General features: G+C 37.2%; 1 protein-coding gene across 1 annotated transcript in view; it reads right to left on the bottom strand.

Moving 5' to 3' along the window:
• The window catches only part of npdc1a (neural proliferation, differentiation and control, 1a), a 97,134-nt gene that overhangs the window by 6,322 nt on the left and 68,312 nt on the right, over positions 1 to 22,500 (bottom strand). The window contains exons 5-6 of the mRNA XM_084324688.1: positions 4,326 to 4,392; positions 2,512 to 2,602 (exon numbers count right to left, since the gene is read on the bottom strand). Coding sequence (XP_084180814.1) covers positions 2,512 to 2,602; positions 4,326 to 4,392 — 158 coding nt within the window. The remainder of the gene's footprint in view (positions 1 to 2,511; positions 2,603 to 4,325; positions 4,393 to 22,500) is intronic.

The following is a 22,500-nucleotide window of genomic DNA, read 5'->3' on the forward strand; positions in this document are numbered from 1 at the left end:
TTTGATAAGCAAGATAATGGTCATAGGCAGGTGGTCAAAAACACAAAACAGGCTCGCAGACAGAAAAAGGGATTGTTCAATACTCAGGATAGTCGTCCGGTCCAGGGTCAGTACACAAGGGACAATCTCAGCCAGTCCAGGGTCCAGTACACAAAGAACACCTACTCGCTTTCCTCTCACCTCTCACTACCTCTCACCGTCACAACTCTGAATACTCAATCTCTCTCTTTCTCAACAACACAACTCCAACTCCTTACTCCGCTCAACTCACTCCTCTTTATCTCAGTGTTAATGTACTGTGTGGGGCTTGGTGTGTGCATGTGAGGTGTTTGTCAACTAATTATGTGCAGGTGAATTCTATCAGTTTGATTGATTGATTGAAAAGTTTATTAACAGATTGCAGAATGGGTACAGTACAGTACAGCTCAATACATACAATTGTTAAGGGGATGCAGACCAGAGAAAGACTTTCGTCTTGTTTACATCAGGGTCCCCCATTTTCAATTCATCATATGACACACACGACATACAGATAGACAGTACTGCTACATCTATACATTTATGACATACCAGATTTGCAAATACAGTACTGTTTGTGATACTAAAAAAAATCCAGAAAAAGAGTGTATATACATTTGACATAGAAACTGTACATTGGAGGAGGTTGGGTAGGTGGGGTGGGGTTGGGTGGGTTGCTGTACATTGGAGGTGGGGGGGGACACACACTGTACACTGTACATTGGAATACTGACATACATTTGACATAGAAACTGTACATTGGAGGAGGTTGGGTAGGTGGGGTGGGGTTGGGTGGGGCTGTACATTGGAGGTGGGGGGGGGGGGTTGGGTACGGGGGGGGGGGCACTGTACATTGGAATACTGACAAGGCCATACTTGGTCTTTACTGTACAACTGGGTTAGGACATTTGTAGGGGCCAGTTTCGAATTGCAGTCTCCCGTAGGTGTTCTTTGAGAGTGTTTTTGAAAGTGGGTAGTGATTCACATTCCTTTACAGCTTTGGGTAGGGCGTTCCACATTGATGTGGCATAATTGCGAAACGTGTTTAGTCCCTTGTTTGAGCCGAATCTGGGTTTTACATGATCTGTGGAGCTCCCTCTGGTGTTGTGATCGTGGTATTCACTGACCTTTGGGAAGTATTTTGACATGTACATGGGTACCTTGGTCGTGTAGTGTATCTTGTAGACCAGGCCCATTGCAAGTTGCTGTACTCTGTCGTCTACTCTAAGCCATCCTAGGTTGGCAAAGTGGGCAGGGGTGAGGTGGGTTCTAGGAGTCAGGTCAAGCAGTAGTCTGACTAGTTTGTTTTGAGATGTTTGTAATTTGGTTTTTAGTGCCTTTGAGGTGCTTTGGTACCATGAGGTGCAAGCATAGTCATAGTACCCTTGAATGAGTGCTCCTGCCAGAGTCTTCAGTACTAATCAGCTAGTGTGTGTGTCGGGAGTGTGTGCATGTGTGTGACTAATGCTGTGCAGGTGTGTTCTATCAGTACTAATCAGCTACCTAAGTGACTCTACTCTTTCCGTGACAGACATATCTCCCATCCTTCACATATCCCAAGGAGGGGGGAGGAGATCTGTCACACAATATATATATATATATATATATATATTTTTTTTTACAGATTCCTGCTTGCTCTTGTAACCTAGACCCTTGTATCAGATGTCAGCAGCTCAGACTGTAAATGCATGGAGGTATAATACTGGTATACTGTATCTCTGGCTTGTTGCTTTCCTGTGTGCCTAGATGTGCACATGCTATATTGTAGATCAGAAGCTGCACCACACCACACACACATCCTGTGGTTAAGTGAGAGAGTGGAACCCAGCTCCATTTCCTGGTATTACTTATTTATGTATGTATGTATGTGTGTGTAACGGTTGTGACACCGTCACCCCTGCGTTGTGTTTTACTTCGATGCCCCGAGGGAGTTTCGAACCCGTGGTCTGCCGCACCACGGGCGACAGCACAGACCGCTATACCAAGAGGTGAATTCACTGCTTTGCAACGTGTCTATGTGTCTTTTGAGGGTGAGAGTGAGTTTAACCCATAGTACCGCTACTCGCCCCAGTCACTTTACAACATCTGAAGTCCATCGTGACTGCGCCTCGCGGTACCATCCGTTACATATGTATGTATGTATGTATGTATGTATGTATGTATGTATGTATGTATGTATGTATGTATGTATGTATGTATGTATGTATGTATGTATGTATGTATGTATGTATGTATTTATTTATTTATTTATTTATTTATTTATTTATTTATTTATTTATTTATTTGATTAATTAATGAATTAATTATTTTAAACAAGGCAGGATAGTGGAAAAACTAAATCTTATTTATAATGATAGTCTGTTATGTGTTTCCAGTGATACTAGATTGTGCAAATAATCTGTGTGTTTTTGGGTAAAACAACCCTCTCATTGACAATGACAACATTCTCGCACCAGAGTGGTTGGGAGGGTGAACAGGAAGCAGGGTTCTTACCACGCCGCCGTTGGCTGGAGCAGGGGGCTTCCCTGTCCCTCCAAATGCTGGGTAGTCCACCTTCTGGGCCAGGCGCTGTTCCTTCTGCAACCTGTAGGGGGCACCATCAATCTGAGTCATTTAGAACCACTGATTGATTGATTGATTGAAAACTTTATTAACAGATTGCAGAATGGGTACAATACTGTACGGCTCAATACAAAACAACTGCTAAGAGGATGCAGACCAGAAAAAGACTTTCGTCTTGTTTACATCGGGGTCCCCCATTTTCAATTCATCAGGACATTTATGACATACAGATATACAGAACTGTGTAGAAAGAAGAGATCATAAAAAATATATACATCCGAAGGGGAAGAAACTGTACAAACTGTACATGTTTCCCTTAGCATCAAGTTTTGATACATGCGCATCTTTATGAGACAATGGAATTGGGCAACATTTGCCCTAAGCAGTCTGAGTTTAGGCTGTGATACAACAGTCACTGAAGTGGGACACAGGGCAATACAATTGGATTTAGGAGGAGCAACAAGTCGGGATGTGATCAGTGGAAGAGTGTTGCGGCTACTCCTTTGGCCTACAAGGTTGCTCATCCAATCACTAATCACCAATAGGGAAGCAGAGCCTCACACACTGGTTGCAACACATTTATTAACAGACGGATGTTTCGAACATGCTGCTTTCCATCTAAGACTAATGACAAGTCATGAAAGGCATCCTTCCACACAGACGTGCTGTCACATGACATTGTTTACGGGGCAAGACGTCAACCTGATCCATCTTATGCGAAAAGTTTGATACAAAGACGTGACAAGATAAAAAAATATATACAAAAGGAATGACACAACCTACAAGCGTTTAAAAACAACGACCCATATGTCTTTAGTCAATACACATCCTGCACTATTTCAACACATCAGTTTTAACCGTTTGAGGCGTATGATCTCACATGGTTATGTTAGAATTTTGAGAAGCGAACGTTCTAATGATGATGTCACAGTGGCTACTGCCGGCCAACGACAGGTATGGAGTAGTGATGGTGAACAGTGTGTATGGAGTAGTGATGGTGAACAGTGTGTAACAGTGTGTATGGAGTAGTGATGGTGAACAGTGTGTATGGAGTAGTGATGGTGAACAGTGTGTATGGAGTAGTGATGGTGAACAGTGTGTATGGAGTAGTGATGGTGAACAGTGTGTATGGAGTAGTGATGGTGAACAGTGTGTAACAGTGTGTAGGGAGTAGTGATGGTGAACAGTGTATAGCGAGTAGTGATGGTGAACAGTGTGTATGGAGTAGTGATGGTGAACAGTGTGTATGGAGTAGTGATGGTGAACAGTGTGTATGGAGTAGTGATGGTGAACAGTGTGTAACAGTGTGTATGGAGTAGTGATGGTGAACAGTGTGTATGGAGTAGTGATGGTGAACAGTGTGTATGGAGTAGTGATGGTGAACAGTGTGTATGGAGTTGTGATGGTGAACAGTGTGTATGGAGTAGTGATGGTGAACAGTGTGTATGGAGTAGTGATGGTGAACAGTGTGTAGGGAGTAGTGATGGTGAACAGTGTGTATGGAGTAGTGATGGTGAGGAGTGTGTATGGAGTAGTGATGGTGAACAGTGTGTATGGAGTAGTGATGGTGAACAGTGTATATGGAGTAGTGATGGTGAACAGTGTGTATGGAGTAGTGATGGTGAACAGTGTGTATGGAGTAGTGATGGTGAACAGTGTGTATGGAGTAGTGATGGTGAACAGTGTGTATGGAGTAGTGATGGTGAACAGTGTGTATGGAGTAGTGATGGTGAGGAGTGTCTCACCTGACCCAGCAGACTGCAGCCATAATCAGAGCCAGGGTTCCCACCAGGATGCATACTGAGATCATGACTGGAGGGATGGAGAGATGACACAGAGGAGGAGAGGAATGGGTGTCAAACATTATAAAGGGGTAGAGAAGGGAGAGAAAGAAGGGGGAAGGGAGAGGGGGATAAAGTAGGAAGAGAGAAAGAGAGGGAGAGAGGGAGGGAGGGAGGGGTAGCATCAAGAGGGAGACAGAGAGAGAGACAGGGAGAGAGAGATACACAGAGGGAGAGAGAGGGAGAGAAAGAGGGAGAAGGTAGGGAGAGAGAGAGAGAGAGAGAGAGAGAGAGAGAGAGAGAGAGGGAGGGGTAGCATGAAAGAGGGACAGGGAGAAAAAGACAAAGAGACAAAAAAAGAGAGGGAGACAGAGAGAGAGAGACAGGGAGAGAGAAAAAGAGAGATACATTAGATATTCATATATTAGAAAGGCTGAGGAGTAACAGATTATATGCAGTAGGGGTGGGGGGGAATCGATTCGATACAGCAATATTTTGTGTGCCGATATTATATTGATACAGTGATGCAAAGTATTGATATATTTAAATTAGTTTTTCTTTTCTTTGTGTGACAATCCCATTTTACTGCAATAAAAATTATTGGAATGAGGTGAACAGACTGAAAATGTTATCTCATTAGATGGTAAATGGCTGCTTTTTTATATAGCGCTTTTATCCAAAGCGCTTTACAATTTGTTACTCACATTTTACCCATTCACTCACACATTCACGGCGGAGGCAACCATGCAAGGTGCCAACCTGCTCAACGTGAGCAATTAGGCGTTAAGTGTCTTGCTCAAGGACACATCGACACACTGCCTGGGAGGAGCGGGAATCGAACCGGGAACCTCCAGATTGCAAGACGACTGCTCTACTTCCCGAGCCAGCTGATATGGTATATTTATTTGTATTGCAGATGTTAACATGGTTTTCCATTGGGGGACATAATTTGCAGTTGAAAAAGTAATGATAAGAATAAGGGTAGCTGTAATCCTGAACAGTTACTATAAAAGCACACAGTGTTCAAATGACAGACAATTTACTAAAATAATGCAGGATTACTTGTTGGATTACTATTGACTGTGAGACTATAGACATTAAAATAATTGTACACATCTTGAAACAATGACTGAAAACATTTTTATATACCAATATCTCTTAAAATAAATGAATCCATAAACTGGAACACATTAATTAATTCCACACTCTATGGATTTAGGAGGAAAAGCATTCCAAAAGAAACCAAAAGTATTAATCAGAGTTATAGAGTACCCCTGGTTATTGCCTGGTTACACTTTGAAGCAGGTAATCTGTAATCTATAATGGTTTACATTCTGAAAACATCTCATGAGTTCTGACTGTGACCCATTTGATTGATTTGATTGTCACTCAGACCATCCCCAGCTGGCACACAGCATGAAGATGCTAATCAGCCCAATGAAGAGTAGAATGAAATAACAAAACGATCGACAAAACAGGGTCAAGTGACATGCAAATGTTCAGAAGTGGAACGCATCAGGGGCCCAAATGAATACGTGTTGTTTTGCGAGCGACAAACAAACACAAAAAAAGGAAGTCCGAAAAACATCTAGTAGGTAAACATTTCTTTACTGACTGAGCGAGAAGAAAAGAAGAGAGGCAGCACATGGATGATTAACAGGAGCGACATCATCCCAACGGAGTAGAGCAGTGGCTTTTGTTTACAGTACTAGAGGCAGCACATGGATGATTAACAGGAGCGACATCATCCCAACGGAGTAGAGCAGTGGCTTTTGTTTACAGTACTAGAGGCAGCACATGGATGATTAACAGGAGCGACATCATCCAAATGGAGTAGAGCAGTGGCTTTTGTTTACAGTACTAGAGGCAGCACATGGATGATTAACAGGAGGGATATCACCCCAACAGAGCAGAGCAGTGTGTTATGGTTTCACATCCACAACCCTCTCTGCCACCCTCACTCCCCTCTCTGCCACCGTTACACACCTCCGTGTCTGTCCCATACACCCCCTCTACGAGCGCGCAATCGGCACAGGTGATTATCATCACGCTGATGGATGGAGACTCCGCACCTGTCTGATACCTGGATCTGGATTTAGTTTTTCTCCCTCTGTGTCTTCACAGCTCCACTCCCGTGCTCTCTACCGGTCACGGTCATCCGCCCACCAGGCTCAAGACGCACACACACACACACACACCGCACTGGTGTTTTCATTATTTCACTGAGATATATCTATTACTATCTGGAATCATATACAGCAGCTTAGCTCTTTAACTCAATAACTCTCAAACCAAATTTGTGTGTATTAGACAGTTTATAGTTTGGGGATATGTGTGAGATTATGGCCATAATAAAAGAAGACTCAAACTTGTGATGTCATCAAGTATAAAGTAAAAATGAATGGCAGACTGATTTTGTGGACCCACAGAACGTTTGTTTGAGTTGTTATACCCAAATGAGCTTTATTCTAGTGTTCCCAGTTCTGAAACAGAAAATGCACTGATATACTTTCTCCTGGGTGCTCACAGTATCATCTTTAAAATCTCTCCCAATTCAGTGTCTATGGAGCAGCTCTAGACTTTATACCTGATGACATCACTAATTTGAGTTTTAGCACTCTGGTTTTTGGGATTTGGGGAGAGAGTTGTTCATGTTCAACAGTTGTACAACAGTACTGGTACTAGCTAGGTTATCTCCCTGCAACCCTCTTCATTAGCATGACGGTGACATGATATAAGTAACGAGGTCATTGTCGCAAAATAATTGACCGACACAGAGTTTAAAATACCGAGGCGCAGCGCCGAGGTGTTTTAAACGTCAGTGAAGGTCAATTATTTTGCGACAATGATCGAGTATAGCTATACATTATCCCGCTTATTACATGGCTAACTTACTAACAATATACCTAATTCATTTTACATCGACAAGACGAGATCAAATGCAGACGCAGTTCTGTTCTGGCTCCGCTGTCATCGTCACACACACTCCGCTGTCAGTGCAGCCAGCAGGTGTGTCTGATTGGCTGCACTGATACAGTGTGTCAGTGGCCTTGATTGCGAACAGCTGCGCACAGCGGTCATTATTGTTCCACAGAGGTCCGTTATCGAGTAATATCGGACCTCTGACGAGCGCTATTGACCAATCACAAGCAAGCATTTTGGCGAATGTGAAAACGCCATGATATAAGATAAGATAAGATAGATAAGACTAGACAATTCCGCGCGGGGGAAATTGTGAAAGTGTGGGTGACGTCTGTGCACCGCCGGCCAACGGGGGAGAGGGTCTCTCGCGAGTCTCTATGACAAACGGTTCAAAGGATACAAAAAGGGGGCGCGGCCTAAGGATCGGGGGAGTGGTCAACATAGACCAATCAAAGAGGATATCCCTACTGAGTGCAATGACACAACCCGCAACACTATTACACTATTACACAATATTACACTATTACACACTATTACACTATTACACACTATTACACTATTACACACTATTACACTATTACACTATTACACACTATAACACTATTACACTATTACACACTATTGCACTATTACACTATTACACACTATTACACTATTACACACTATTACACTATTACACTATTACACACTATTACACTATTACACACTATTACACTATTACACACTATTACACTATTACACTATTACACTATTACACACTATTACACTATTACACTATTACACACTATTACACTATTACACACTATTACACTATTACACTATTACACACTATTACACTATTACACACTATTACACTATTACACACTATTACACTATTACACTATTACACACTATTACACTATTACACACTATTACACTATTACACACTATTACACTATTACACGCTATTACACTATTACACTATTACACACTATTACACTATTACACTATTACACACTATTACACTAGTACACTATTACACACTATTACACTATTACACACTATTACACTATTACACACTATTACACTATTACACTATTACACACTATTACACACTATTACACTATTACACACTATTACACTATTACACACTATTACACACTATTACACTATTACACTATTACACTATTACACAATATTACACAATTACACACTATTACACACTATTACACTATTACACTATTACACACTATTACACTATTACACTATTACACTATTACACACTATTACACTATTACACTATTACACACTATTACACTATTACACGCTATTACACTATTACACTATTACACTATTACACACTATTACACACTATTACACTATTACACACTATTACACTATTACACACTATTACACACTATTACACTATTACACTATTACACACTATTACACTATTACACTATTACACTATTACACACTATTACACTATTACACTATTACACACTATTACACTATTACACGCTATTACACTATTACACTATTACACTATTACACACTATTACACACTATTACACTATTACACACTATTACACTATTACACACTATTACACACTATTACACTATTACACTATTACACTATTACACAATATTACACAATTACACACTATTACACACTATTACACTATTACACTATTACACACTATTACACTATTACACTATTACACTATTACACACTATTACACTATTACACACTATTACACTATTACACGCTATTACACTATTACACTATTACACTATTACACACTATTACACACTATTACACACTATTACACTATTACACTATTACACACTATTACACTATTACACTATTACACACTATTACACTATTACACTATTACACGCTATTACACTATTACACTATTACACTATTACACACTATTACACTATTACACTATTACACACTATTACACTATTACACACTATTACACACTATTACACTATTACACTATTACACGCTATTACACTATTACACTATTACACACTATTACACACTATTACACTATTACACTATTACACACTATTACACACTATTACACTATTACACACTATTACACTATTACACTATTACACACTATTACACTATTACACTATTACACTATTACACTATTACACACTATTACACTATTACACACTATTACACTATTACACTATTACACACTATTACACACTATTACACTATTACACACTATTACACTATTACACACTATTACACACTATTACACTATTACACTATTACACAATATTACACTATTACACACTATTACACTATTACACACTATTACACTATTACACACTATTACACTATTACACACTATTACACTATTACACACTATTACACTATTACACTATTACACACTATTACACTATTACACACTATTACACTATTACACACTATTACACACTATTACACTATTACACACTATTACACACTATTACACTATTACACACTATTACACTATTACACAATATTACACTATTACACACTATTACACTATTACACTATTACACTATTACACACTATTACACTATTACACTATTACACACTATTACACTATTACACACTATTACACTATTACACACTATTACACACTATTACACACTATTACACTATTACACTATTACACACTATTACACTATTATACACTATTACACTATTACACACTATTACACTATTACACACTATTACACTATTACACAATATTACACTATTACACACTATTACACTATTACACACTATTACACTATTACACTATTACACAATATTACACTATTACACACTATTACACTATTACACTATTACACTATTACACACTATTACACTATTACACACTATTACACTATTACACTATTACACACTATTACACTATTACACACTATTATACACTATTACACTATTACACACTATTACACTATTACACTATTACACACTATTACACTATTACACTATTACACAATATTACACTATTACACACTATTACACTATTACACACTATTACACTATTACACACTATTACACTATTACACACTATTACACACTATTACACTATTACACTATTACACACTATTACACTATTACACACTATTACACTATTACACTATTACACACTATTACACTATTAAACCGAGTACAATGGCACAATCCCGGTTCAAGAGATACACTGAGGGGGTGTGGCCTAAGGGGGCGTGGTCTAAGGATCGGGGGAGTGGTCAACATCGACCAATGAAAGGTGGTCAAGATCGACCAATGGCACAATCCGCAAGTCTCTACGACAAACGGTTCAAGAGATACACTGAGGGGGTGTGGCCTAAGGGGGCGTGGTCTAAGGATCGGGGGAGTGGTCAACATCGACCAATGAAAGGTGGTCAACATGGACCAATGAAAAATGAAAGAGGATATCCCTACTGAGTACAATGACACAACCCACAAGACAGAGGGCGCTGTCAGCAATTCAGTACTGCAACACAGTGATGGCCAATGATGGGTTAAGTGGATGATGTCATTGGCAGCTCAGCCACGAGCCACACAGCTGAACCAATCATGAGTGAGCCATGAGCCACACAGGTGAAGCAATCACTATGACTTGCATATTTTCTATCCAATGGATTTCTATGGAGGCAGATGCATGACTGCATTGTCACATTGATTAAAAGAAAACTATAAGAGATGAAGCGTTGTGACGCGCACATGAGCACTACAACGAGTAGGCGAAGGGTTGTGAGCGATATTGTGACATTCGTGCGATATTGTGGCACTCCTTCGGCGATCGGAACAGAAGGCTAAAAAATAGTGTGAAAAATGTGATTTCTAGAGTGCGATTGCATGGCGGTCAATGGGGGGGAGAACCTTCAAAGAAATGGTCGTCAGTTGAGATAGAAATGTCCAATTCCATTTATTTTTCTTTTGTGAGCGGGTTGACAGCCGTGTCATCGTTTTGATGTGTTTGTTTTATTTCTACGTCCAAAATTGAGATCACACTCGCAATTCACCCAAGGTAGGGGGAAAAAGATTATTTCAGCTGCTACACTCTAAAATGCAATGCATTCCCAATGGGACCGAAATTTTACCGTTTAAAGTCGATTCGTAGCCAGACGGTGCGGTGAAACTTTTACGGGTTCGAGACCGGTGTTGCCATAGGCAAGCCGCTCGTTTTGATACCTTTCACGTGTATGGGGCGCGAACGCTTACGTGTTGCAAAGTGTTTGCAAAATCGGTGGAATAAAGAAAGAATAAATAACTAGACAATTCCGCGCGGGGGAAATTGTGAAAGTGTGGGTGACGCCTGTGCACCGCCGGCCAACGGGGGAGAGTGTCTCTCGCGAGTCTCTATGACAAACGGTTCAAAGGATACAAAAAGGGGGCGTGGCCTAAGGATCGGGGGAGTGGTCAACATAGACCAATCAAAGAGGATATCCCTACTGAGTGCAATGACACAACCCGCAACACTATTACACTATTACACAATATTACACACTATTACACTATTACACTATTACACACTATTACACTATTACACACTATTACACACTATTACACTATTAGACACTATTACACTATTACACACTATTACACTATTACACTATTACACATTATTACACACTATTACACTATTACACACTATTACACTATTACACACTATTACACTATTACACACTATTACACTATTAGACACTATTACACTATTACACACTATTACACTATTACACTATTACACATTATTACACACTATTACACTATTACACACTATTACACTATTACACACTATTGCACTATTACACTATTACACACTATTACACTATTACACACTATTACACTATTACACTATTACACACTATTACACACTATTACACTATTACACACTATTACACTATTACACACTATTACACTATTACACTATTACACACTATTACACTATTACACTATTACACTATTACACTATTACACACTATTACACTATTACACACTATTACACTATTACACTATTACACACTATTACACTATTACACTATTACACACTATTACACTATTACACACTATTACACTATTACACACTATTACACTATTACACTATTACACACTATTACACTATTACACACTATTACACTATTACACACTATTACACACTATTACACTATTACACACTATTACACTATTACACTATTACACACTATTACACTATTAGACACTATTACACTATTACACACTATTACACTATTACACTATTACACACTATTACACTATTACACACTATTACACTATTACACTATTACACACTATTACACACTATTACACTATTACACACTATTACACTATTACACACTATTACACTATTACACTATTACACACTATTACACACTATTACACTATTACACTATTACACACTATTACACTATTACACACTATTACACTATTACACTATTACACACTATTACACTATTACACTATTACACACTATTACACTATTACACACTATTACACTATTACACACTATTACACTATTACACTATTACACACTATTACACTATTACACACTATTACACTATTACACACTATTACACTATTACACACTATTACACTATTACACTATTACACACTATTACACTATTAGACACTATTACACTATTACACACTATTACACTATTACACTATTACACACTATTACACTATTACACACTATTACACTATTACACTATTACACACTATTACACTATTACACACTATTACACTATTACACACTATTACACTATTACACTATTACACACTATTACACTATTACACACTATTACACTATTACACTATTACACACTATTACACTATTACACTATTACACACTATTACACTATTACACTATTACACACTATTACACTATTACACTATTACACACTACACTATTACACTATTACACTATTACACACTATTACACTATTACACACTATTACACTATTACACTATTACACACTATTACACTATTACACTATTACACACTAGTACACTATTACACACTATTACACTATTACACTATTACACACTATTACACTATTACACACTATTACACTATTACACACTATTACACTATTACACTATTACACACTATTACACTATTACACTATTACACACTATTACACTATTACACTATTACACACTATTACACTATTACACACTATTACAATATTACACTATTACACACTATTACACTATTACACACTATTACACTATTACACTATTACACACTATTACACTATTACACACTATTACACTATTACACACTATTACACTATTACACTATTACACTATTACACACTATTACACTATTAGACACTATTACACTATTACACACTATTACACTATTACACTATTACACACTATTACACAATATTACACTATTACACACTATTACACTATTACACTATTACACACTATTACACTATTACACACTATTACACTATTACACTATTACACAATATTACACTATTACACACTATTACACTATTACACTATTACACACTATTACACACTATTACACTATTACACACTATTACACACTATTACACTATTACACACTATTACACTATTACACTATTACACACTATTACACTATTACACACTATTACACTATTACACCGAGTACAATGGCACAATCCGCAAGTCTCTACGACAAACGGTTCAAGAGATACACTGAGGGGGTGTGGCCTAAGGGGGCGTGGTCTAAGGATCGGGGGAGTGGTCAACATCGACCAATGAAAGGTGGTCAACATGGACCAATGAAAAATGAAAGAGGATATCCCTACTGAGTACAATGACACAACCCACAAGACAGAGGGCGCTGTCAGCAATTCAGTACTGCAACACAGTGATGGCCAATGATGGGTTAAGTGGATGATGTCATTGGCAGCTCAGCCACGAGCCACACAGCTGAACCAATCATGAGTGAGCCATGAGCCACACAGGTGAAGCAATCACTATGACTTGCATATTTTCTATCCAATGCATTTGTATGGAGGCAGATGCATGACTGCATTGTCACATTGATTAAAAGAAAACTATAAGAGATGAAGCGTTGTGACGCGCACATGAGCACTACAACGAGTAGGCGAAGGGTTGTGCGCGATATTGTGACATTCGTGCAATATTGTGGCACTCCTTCGGCGATCGGAACAGAAGGCTAAAAAATAGTGTGAAAAATGTGATTTCTAGAGTGCGATTGCATGGCGGTCAATGGGGAGGAGAACCTTCAAACAAATGGTCGTCAGTTGAGATAGAAATGTCCAATTCCATTTATTTTTCTTTTGTGAGCGGGATGACAGCCGTGTCATCGTTTTGATGTGTTTGTTTTATTTCTACGTCCAAAATTGAGATCACACTCGCAATTCACCCAAGGTAGGGGGAAAAAGATTATTTCAGCTGCTACACTCTAAAATGCAATGCATTCCCAATGGGACCGATATTTTACCGTTTAAAGTCGATTCGTAGCCAGACGGTGCGGTGAAACTTTACGAGTTCGGAGACCGGTGTTGCCATAGGCAAGCCGCTCGTTTTGATACCTTTCACGTGTATGGGGCGCGAACGCTTACGTGTTGCAAAGTGTTTGCAAAATCGGTGGAATAAATAAATAAATAATAAAAAGAGTATGGATATGTATAGTGTGGGTGGCAACCTGGCTTCGCCAGGTCACCCACACTAACTAGACAATTCCGCGCGGGGGAAATTGTGAAAGTGTGGGTGACGTCTGTGCACCGCCGGCCAACGGGGGAGAGGGTCTCTCGCGAGTCTCTATGACAAACGGTTCAAAGGATACAAAAAGGGGGCGCGGCCTAAGGATCGGGGGAGTGGTCAACATAGACCAATCAAAGAGGATATCCCTACTGAGTGCAATGACACAACCCGCAACACTATTACACTATTACACAATATTACACTATTACACACTATTACACTATTACACACTATTACACTATTACACACTATTACACTATTACACTATTACACACTATAACACTATTACACTATTACACACTATTGCACTATTACACTATTACACACTATTACACTATTACACACTATTACACTATTACACTATTACACACTATTACACTATTACACACTATTACACTATTACACACTATTACACTATTACACTATTACACTATTACACACTATTCCACTATTACACTATTACACACTATTACACTATTACACACTATTACACTATTACACTATTACACACTATTACACTATTACACACTATTACACTATTACACACTATTACACTATTACACTATTACACACTATTACACTATTACACACTATTACACTATTACACACTATTACACTATTACACGCTATTACACTATTACACTATTACACACTATTACACTATTACACTATTACACACTATTACACTAGTACACTATTACACACTATTACACTATTACACACTATTACACTATTACACACTATTACACTATTACACTATTACACACTATTACACACTATTACACTATTACACACTATTACACTATTACACACTATTACACACTATTACACTATTACACTATTACACTATTACACAATATTACACAATTACACACTATTACACACTATTACACTATTACACTATTACACACTATTACACTATTACACTATTACACTATTACACACTATTACACTATTACACTATTACACACTATTACACTATTACACGCTATTACACTATTACACTATTACACTATTACACACTATTACACACTATTACACTATTACACACTATTACACTATTACACACTATTACACACTATTACACTATTACACTATTACACACTATTACACTATTACACTATTACACTATTACACACTATTACACTATTACACTATTACACACTATTACACTATTACACGCTATTACACTATTACACTATTACACTATTACACACTATTACACACTATTACACTATTACACACTATTACACTATTACACACTATTACACACTATTACACTATTACACTATTACACTATTACACAATATTACACAATTACACACTATTACACACTATTACACTATTACACTATTACACACTATTACACTATTACACTATTACACTATTACACACTATTACACTATTACACACTATTACACTATTACACGCTATTACACTATTACACTATTACACTATTACACACTATTACACACTATTACACACTATTACACTATTACACTATTACACACTATTACACTATTACACTATTACACACTATTACACTATTACACTATTACACGCTATTACACTATTACACTATTACACTATTACACACTATTACACTATTACACTATTACACACTATTACACTATTACACACTATTACACACTATTACACTATTACACTATTACACGCTATTACACTATTACACTATTACACACTATTACACACTATTACACTATTACACTATTACACACTATTACACACTATTACACTATTACACACTATTACACTATTACACTATTACACACTATTACACTATTACACTATTACACTATTACACTATTACACACTATTACACTATTACACACTATTACACTATTACACTATTACACACTATTACACACTATTACACTATTACACACTATTACACTATTACACACTATTACACACTATTACACTATTACACTATTACACAATATTACACTATTACACACTATTACACTATTACACACTATTACACTATTACACACTATTACACTATTACACACTATTACACTATTACACACTATTACACTATTACACTATTACACACTATTACACTATTACACACTATTACACTATTACACACTATTACACACTATTACACTATTACACACTATTACACACTATTACACTATTACACACTATTACACTATTACACAATATTACACTATTACACACTATTACACTATTACACTATTACACTATTACACACTATTACACTATTACACTATTACACACTATTACACTATTACACACTATTACACTATTACACACTATTACACACTATTACACACTATTACACTATTACACTATTACACACTATTACACTATTATACACTATTACACTATTACACACTATTACACTATTACACACTATTACACTATTACACAATATTACACTATTACACACTATTACACTATTACACACTATTACACTATTACACTATTACACAATATTACACTATTACACACTATTACACTATTACACTATTACACTATTACACACTATTACACTATTACACACTATTACACTATTACACTATTACACACTATTACACTATTACACACTATTATACACTATTACACTATTACACACTATTACACTATTACACTATTACACACTATTACACTATTACACTATTACACAATATTACACTATTACACACTATTACACTATTACACACTATTACACTATTACACACTATTACACTATTACACACTATTACACACTATTACACTATTACACTATTACACACTATTACACTATTACACACTATTACACTATTACACTATTACACACTATTACACTATTAAACCGAGTACAATGGCACAATCCGCAAGTCTCTACGACAAACGGTTCAAGAGATACACTGAGGGGGTGTGGCCTAAGGGGGCGTGGTCTAAGGATCGGGGGAGTGGTCAACATCGACCAATGAAAGGTGGTCAAGATCGACCAATGGCACAATCCGCAAGTCTCTACGACAAACGGTTCAAGAGATACACTGAGGGGGTGTGGCCTAAGGGGGCGTGGTCTAAGGATCGGGGGAGTGGTCAACATCGACCAATGAAAGGTGGTCAACATGGACCAATGAAAAATGAAAGAGGATATCCCTACTGAGTACAATGACACAACCCACAAGACAGAGGGCGCTGTCAGCAATTCAGTACTGCAACACAGTGATGGCCAATGATGGGTTAAGTGGATGATGTCATTGGCAGCTCAGCCACGAGCCACACAGCTGAACCAATCATGAGTGAGCCATGAGCCACACAGGTGAAGCAATCACTATGACTTGCATATTTTCTATCCAATGGATTTCTATGGAGGCAGATGCATGACTGCATTGTCACATTGATTAAAAGAAAACTATAAGAGATGAAGCGTTGTGACGCGCACATGAGCACTACAACGAGTAGGCGAAGGGTTGTGAGCGATATTGTGACATTCGTGCGATATTGTGGCACTCCTTCGGCGATCGGAACAGAAGGCTAAAAAATAGTGTGAAAAATGTGATTTCTAGAGTGCGATTGCATGGCGGTCAATGGGGGGGAGAACCTTCAAAGAAATGGTCGTCAGTTGAGATAGAAATGTCCAATTCCATTTATTTTTCTTTTGTGAGCGGGTTGACAGCCGTGTCATCGTTTTGATGTGTTTGTTTTATTTCTACGTCCAAAATTGAGATCACACTCGCAATTCACCCAAGGTAGGGGGAAAAAGATTATTTCAGCTGCTACACTCTAAAATGCAATGCATTCCCAATGGGACCGAAATTTTACCGTTTAAAGTCGATTCGTAGCCAGACGGTGCGGTGAAACTTTTACGGGTTCGAGACCGGTGTTGCCATAGGCAAGCCGCTCGTTTTGATACCTTTCACGTGTATGGGGCGCGAACGCTTACGTGTTGCAAAGTGTTTGCAAAATCGGTGGAATAAAGAAAGAATAAATAACTAGACAATTCCGCGCGGGGGAAATTGTGAAAGTGTGGGTGACGCCTGTGCACCGCCGGCCAACGGGGGAGAGTGTCTCTCGCGAGTCTCTATGACAAACGGTTCAAAGGATACAAAAAGGGGGCGTGGCCTAAGGATCGGGGGAGTGGTCAACATAGACCAATCAAAGAGGATATCCCTACTGAGTGCAATGACACAACCCGCAACACTATTACACTATTACACAATATTACACACTATTACACTATTACACTATTACACACTATTACACTATTACACACTATTACACACTATTACACTATTAGACACTATTACACTATTACACACTATTACACTATTACACTATTACACATTATTACACACTATTACACTATTACACACTATTACACTATTACACACTATTACACTATTACACACTATTACACTATTAGACACTATTACACTATTACACACTATTACACTATTACACTATTACACATTATTACACACTATTACACTATTACACACTATTACACTATTACACACTATTGCACTATTACACTATTACACACTATTACACTATTACACACTATTACACTATTACACTATTACACACTATTACACACTATTACACTATTACACACTATTACACTATTACACACTATTACACTATTACACTATTACACACTATTACACTATTACACTATTACACTATTACACTATTACACACTATTACACTATTACACACTATTACACTATTACACTATTACACACTATTACACTATTACACTATTACACACTATTACACTATTACACACTATTACACTATTACACACTATTACACTATTACACTATTACACACTATTACACTATTACACACTATTACACTATTACACACTATTACACACTATTACACTATTACACACTATTACACTATTACACTATTACACACTATTACACTATTAGACACTATTACACTATTACACACTATTACACTATTACACTATTACACACTATTACACTATTACACACTATTACACTATTACACTATTACACACTATTACACACTATTACACTATTACACACTATTACACTATTACACACTATTACACTATTACACTATTACACACTATTACACACTATTACACTATTACACTATTACACACTATTACACTATTACACACTATTACACTATTACACTATTACACACTATTACACTATTACACTATTACACACTATTACACTATTACACACTATTACACTATTACACACTATTACACTATTACACTATTACACACTATTACACTATTACACACTATTACACTATTACACACTATTACACTATTACACACTATTACACTATTACACTATTACACACTATTACACTATTAGACACTATTACACTATTACACACTATTACACTATTACACTATTACACACTATTACACTATTACACACTATTACACTATTACACTATTACACACTATTACACTATTACACACTATTACACTATTACACACTATTACACTATTACACTATTACACACTATTACACTATTACACACTATTACACTATTACACTATTACACACTATTACACTATTACACTATTACACACTATTACACTATTACACTATTACACACTATTACACTATTACACTATTACACACTACACTATTACACTATTACACTATTACACACTATTACACTATTACACACTATTACACTATTACACTATTACACACTATTACACTATTACACTATTACACACTAGTACACTATTACACACTATTACACTATTACACTATTACACACTATTACACTATTACACACTATTACACTATTACACACTATTACACTATTACACTATTACACACTATTACACTATTACACTATTACACACTATTACACTATTACACTATTACACACTATTACACTATTACACACTATTACAATATTACACTATTACACACTATTACACTATTACACACTATTACACTATTACACTATTACACACTATTACACTATTACACACTATTACACTATTACACACTATTACACTATTACACTATTACACTATTACACACTATTACACTATTAGACACTATTACACTATTACACACTATTACACTATTACACTATTACACACTATTACACAATATTACACTATTACACACTATTACACTATTACACTATTACACACTATTACACTATTACACACTATTACACTATTACACTATTACACAATATTACACTATTACACACTATTACACTATTACACTATTACACACTATTACACACTATTACACTATTACACACTATTACACACTATTACACTATTACACACTATTACACTATTACACTATTACACACTATTACACTATTACACACTATTACACTATTACACCGAGTACAATGGCACAATCCGCAAGTCTCTACGACAAACGGTTCAAGAGATACACTGAGGGGGTGTGGCCTAAGGGGGCGTGGTCTAAGGATCGGGGGAGTGGTCAACATCGACCAATGAAAGGTGGTCAACATGGACCAATGAAAAATGAAAGAGGATATCCCTACTGAGTACAATGACACAACCCACAAGACAGAGGGCGCTGTCAGCAATTCAGTACTGCAACACAGTGATGGCCAATGATGGGTTAAGTGGATGATGTCATTGGCAGCTCAGCCACGAGCCACACAGCTGAACCAATCATGAGTGAGCCATGAGCCACACAGGTGAAGCAATCACTATGACTTGCATATTTTCTATCCAATGCATTTGTATGGAGGCAGATGCATGACTGCATTGTCACATTGATTAAAAGAAAACTATAAGAGATGAAGCGTTGTGACGCGCACATGAGCACTACAACGAGTAGGCGAAGGGTTGTGCGCGATATTGTGACATTCGTGCAATATTGTGGCACTCCTTCGGCGATCGGAACAGAAGGCTAAAAAATAGTGTGAAAAATGTGATTTCTAGAGTGCGATTGCATGGCGGTCAATGGGGAGGAGAACCTTCAAACAAATGGTCGTCAGTTGAGATAGAAATGTCCAATTCCATTTATTTTTCTTTTGTGAGCGGGATGACAGCCGTGTCATCGTTTTGATGTGTTTGTTTTATTTCTACGTCCAAAATTGAGATCACACTCGCAATTCACCCAAGGTAGGGGGAAAAAGATTATTTCAGCTGCTACACTCTAAAATGCAATGCATTCCCAATGGGACCGATATTTTACCGTTTAAAGTCGATTCGTAGCCAGACGGTGCGGTGAAACTTTACGAGTTCGGAGACCGGTGTTGCCATAGGCAAGCCGCTCGTTTTGATACCTTTCACGTGTATGGGGCGCGAACGCTTACGTGTTGCAAAGTGTTTGCAAAATCGGTGGAATAAATAAATAAATAATAAAAAGAGTATGGATATGTATAGTGTGGGTGGCAACCTGGCTTCGCCAGGTCACCCACACTAATAAGATATTTCACTGTCATCATCACCACGGATACAAAACCCACCAAGTG

This window comes from Notolepis coatsorum (genome assembly GCF_963971535.1).
Source record: "Notolepis coatsorum genome assembly, chromosome: 11".
Taxonomy (NCBI): Eukaryota; Metazoa; Chordata; class Actinopteri; order Aulopiformes; family Paralepididae; genus Notolepis; species Notolepis coatsorum.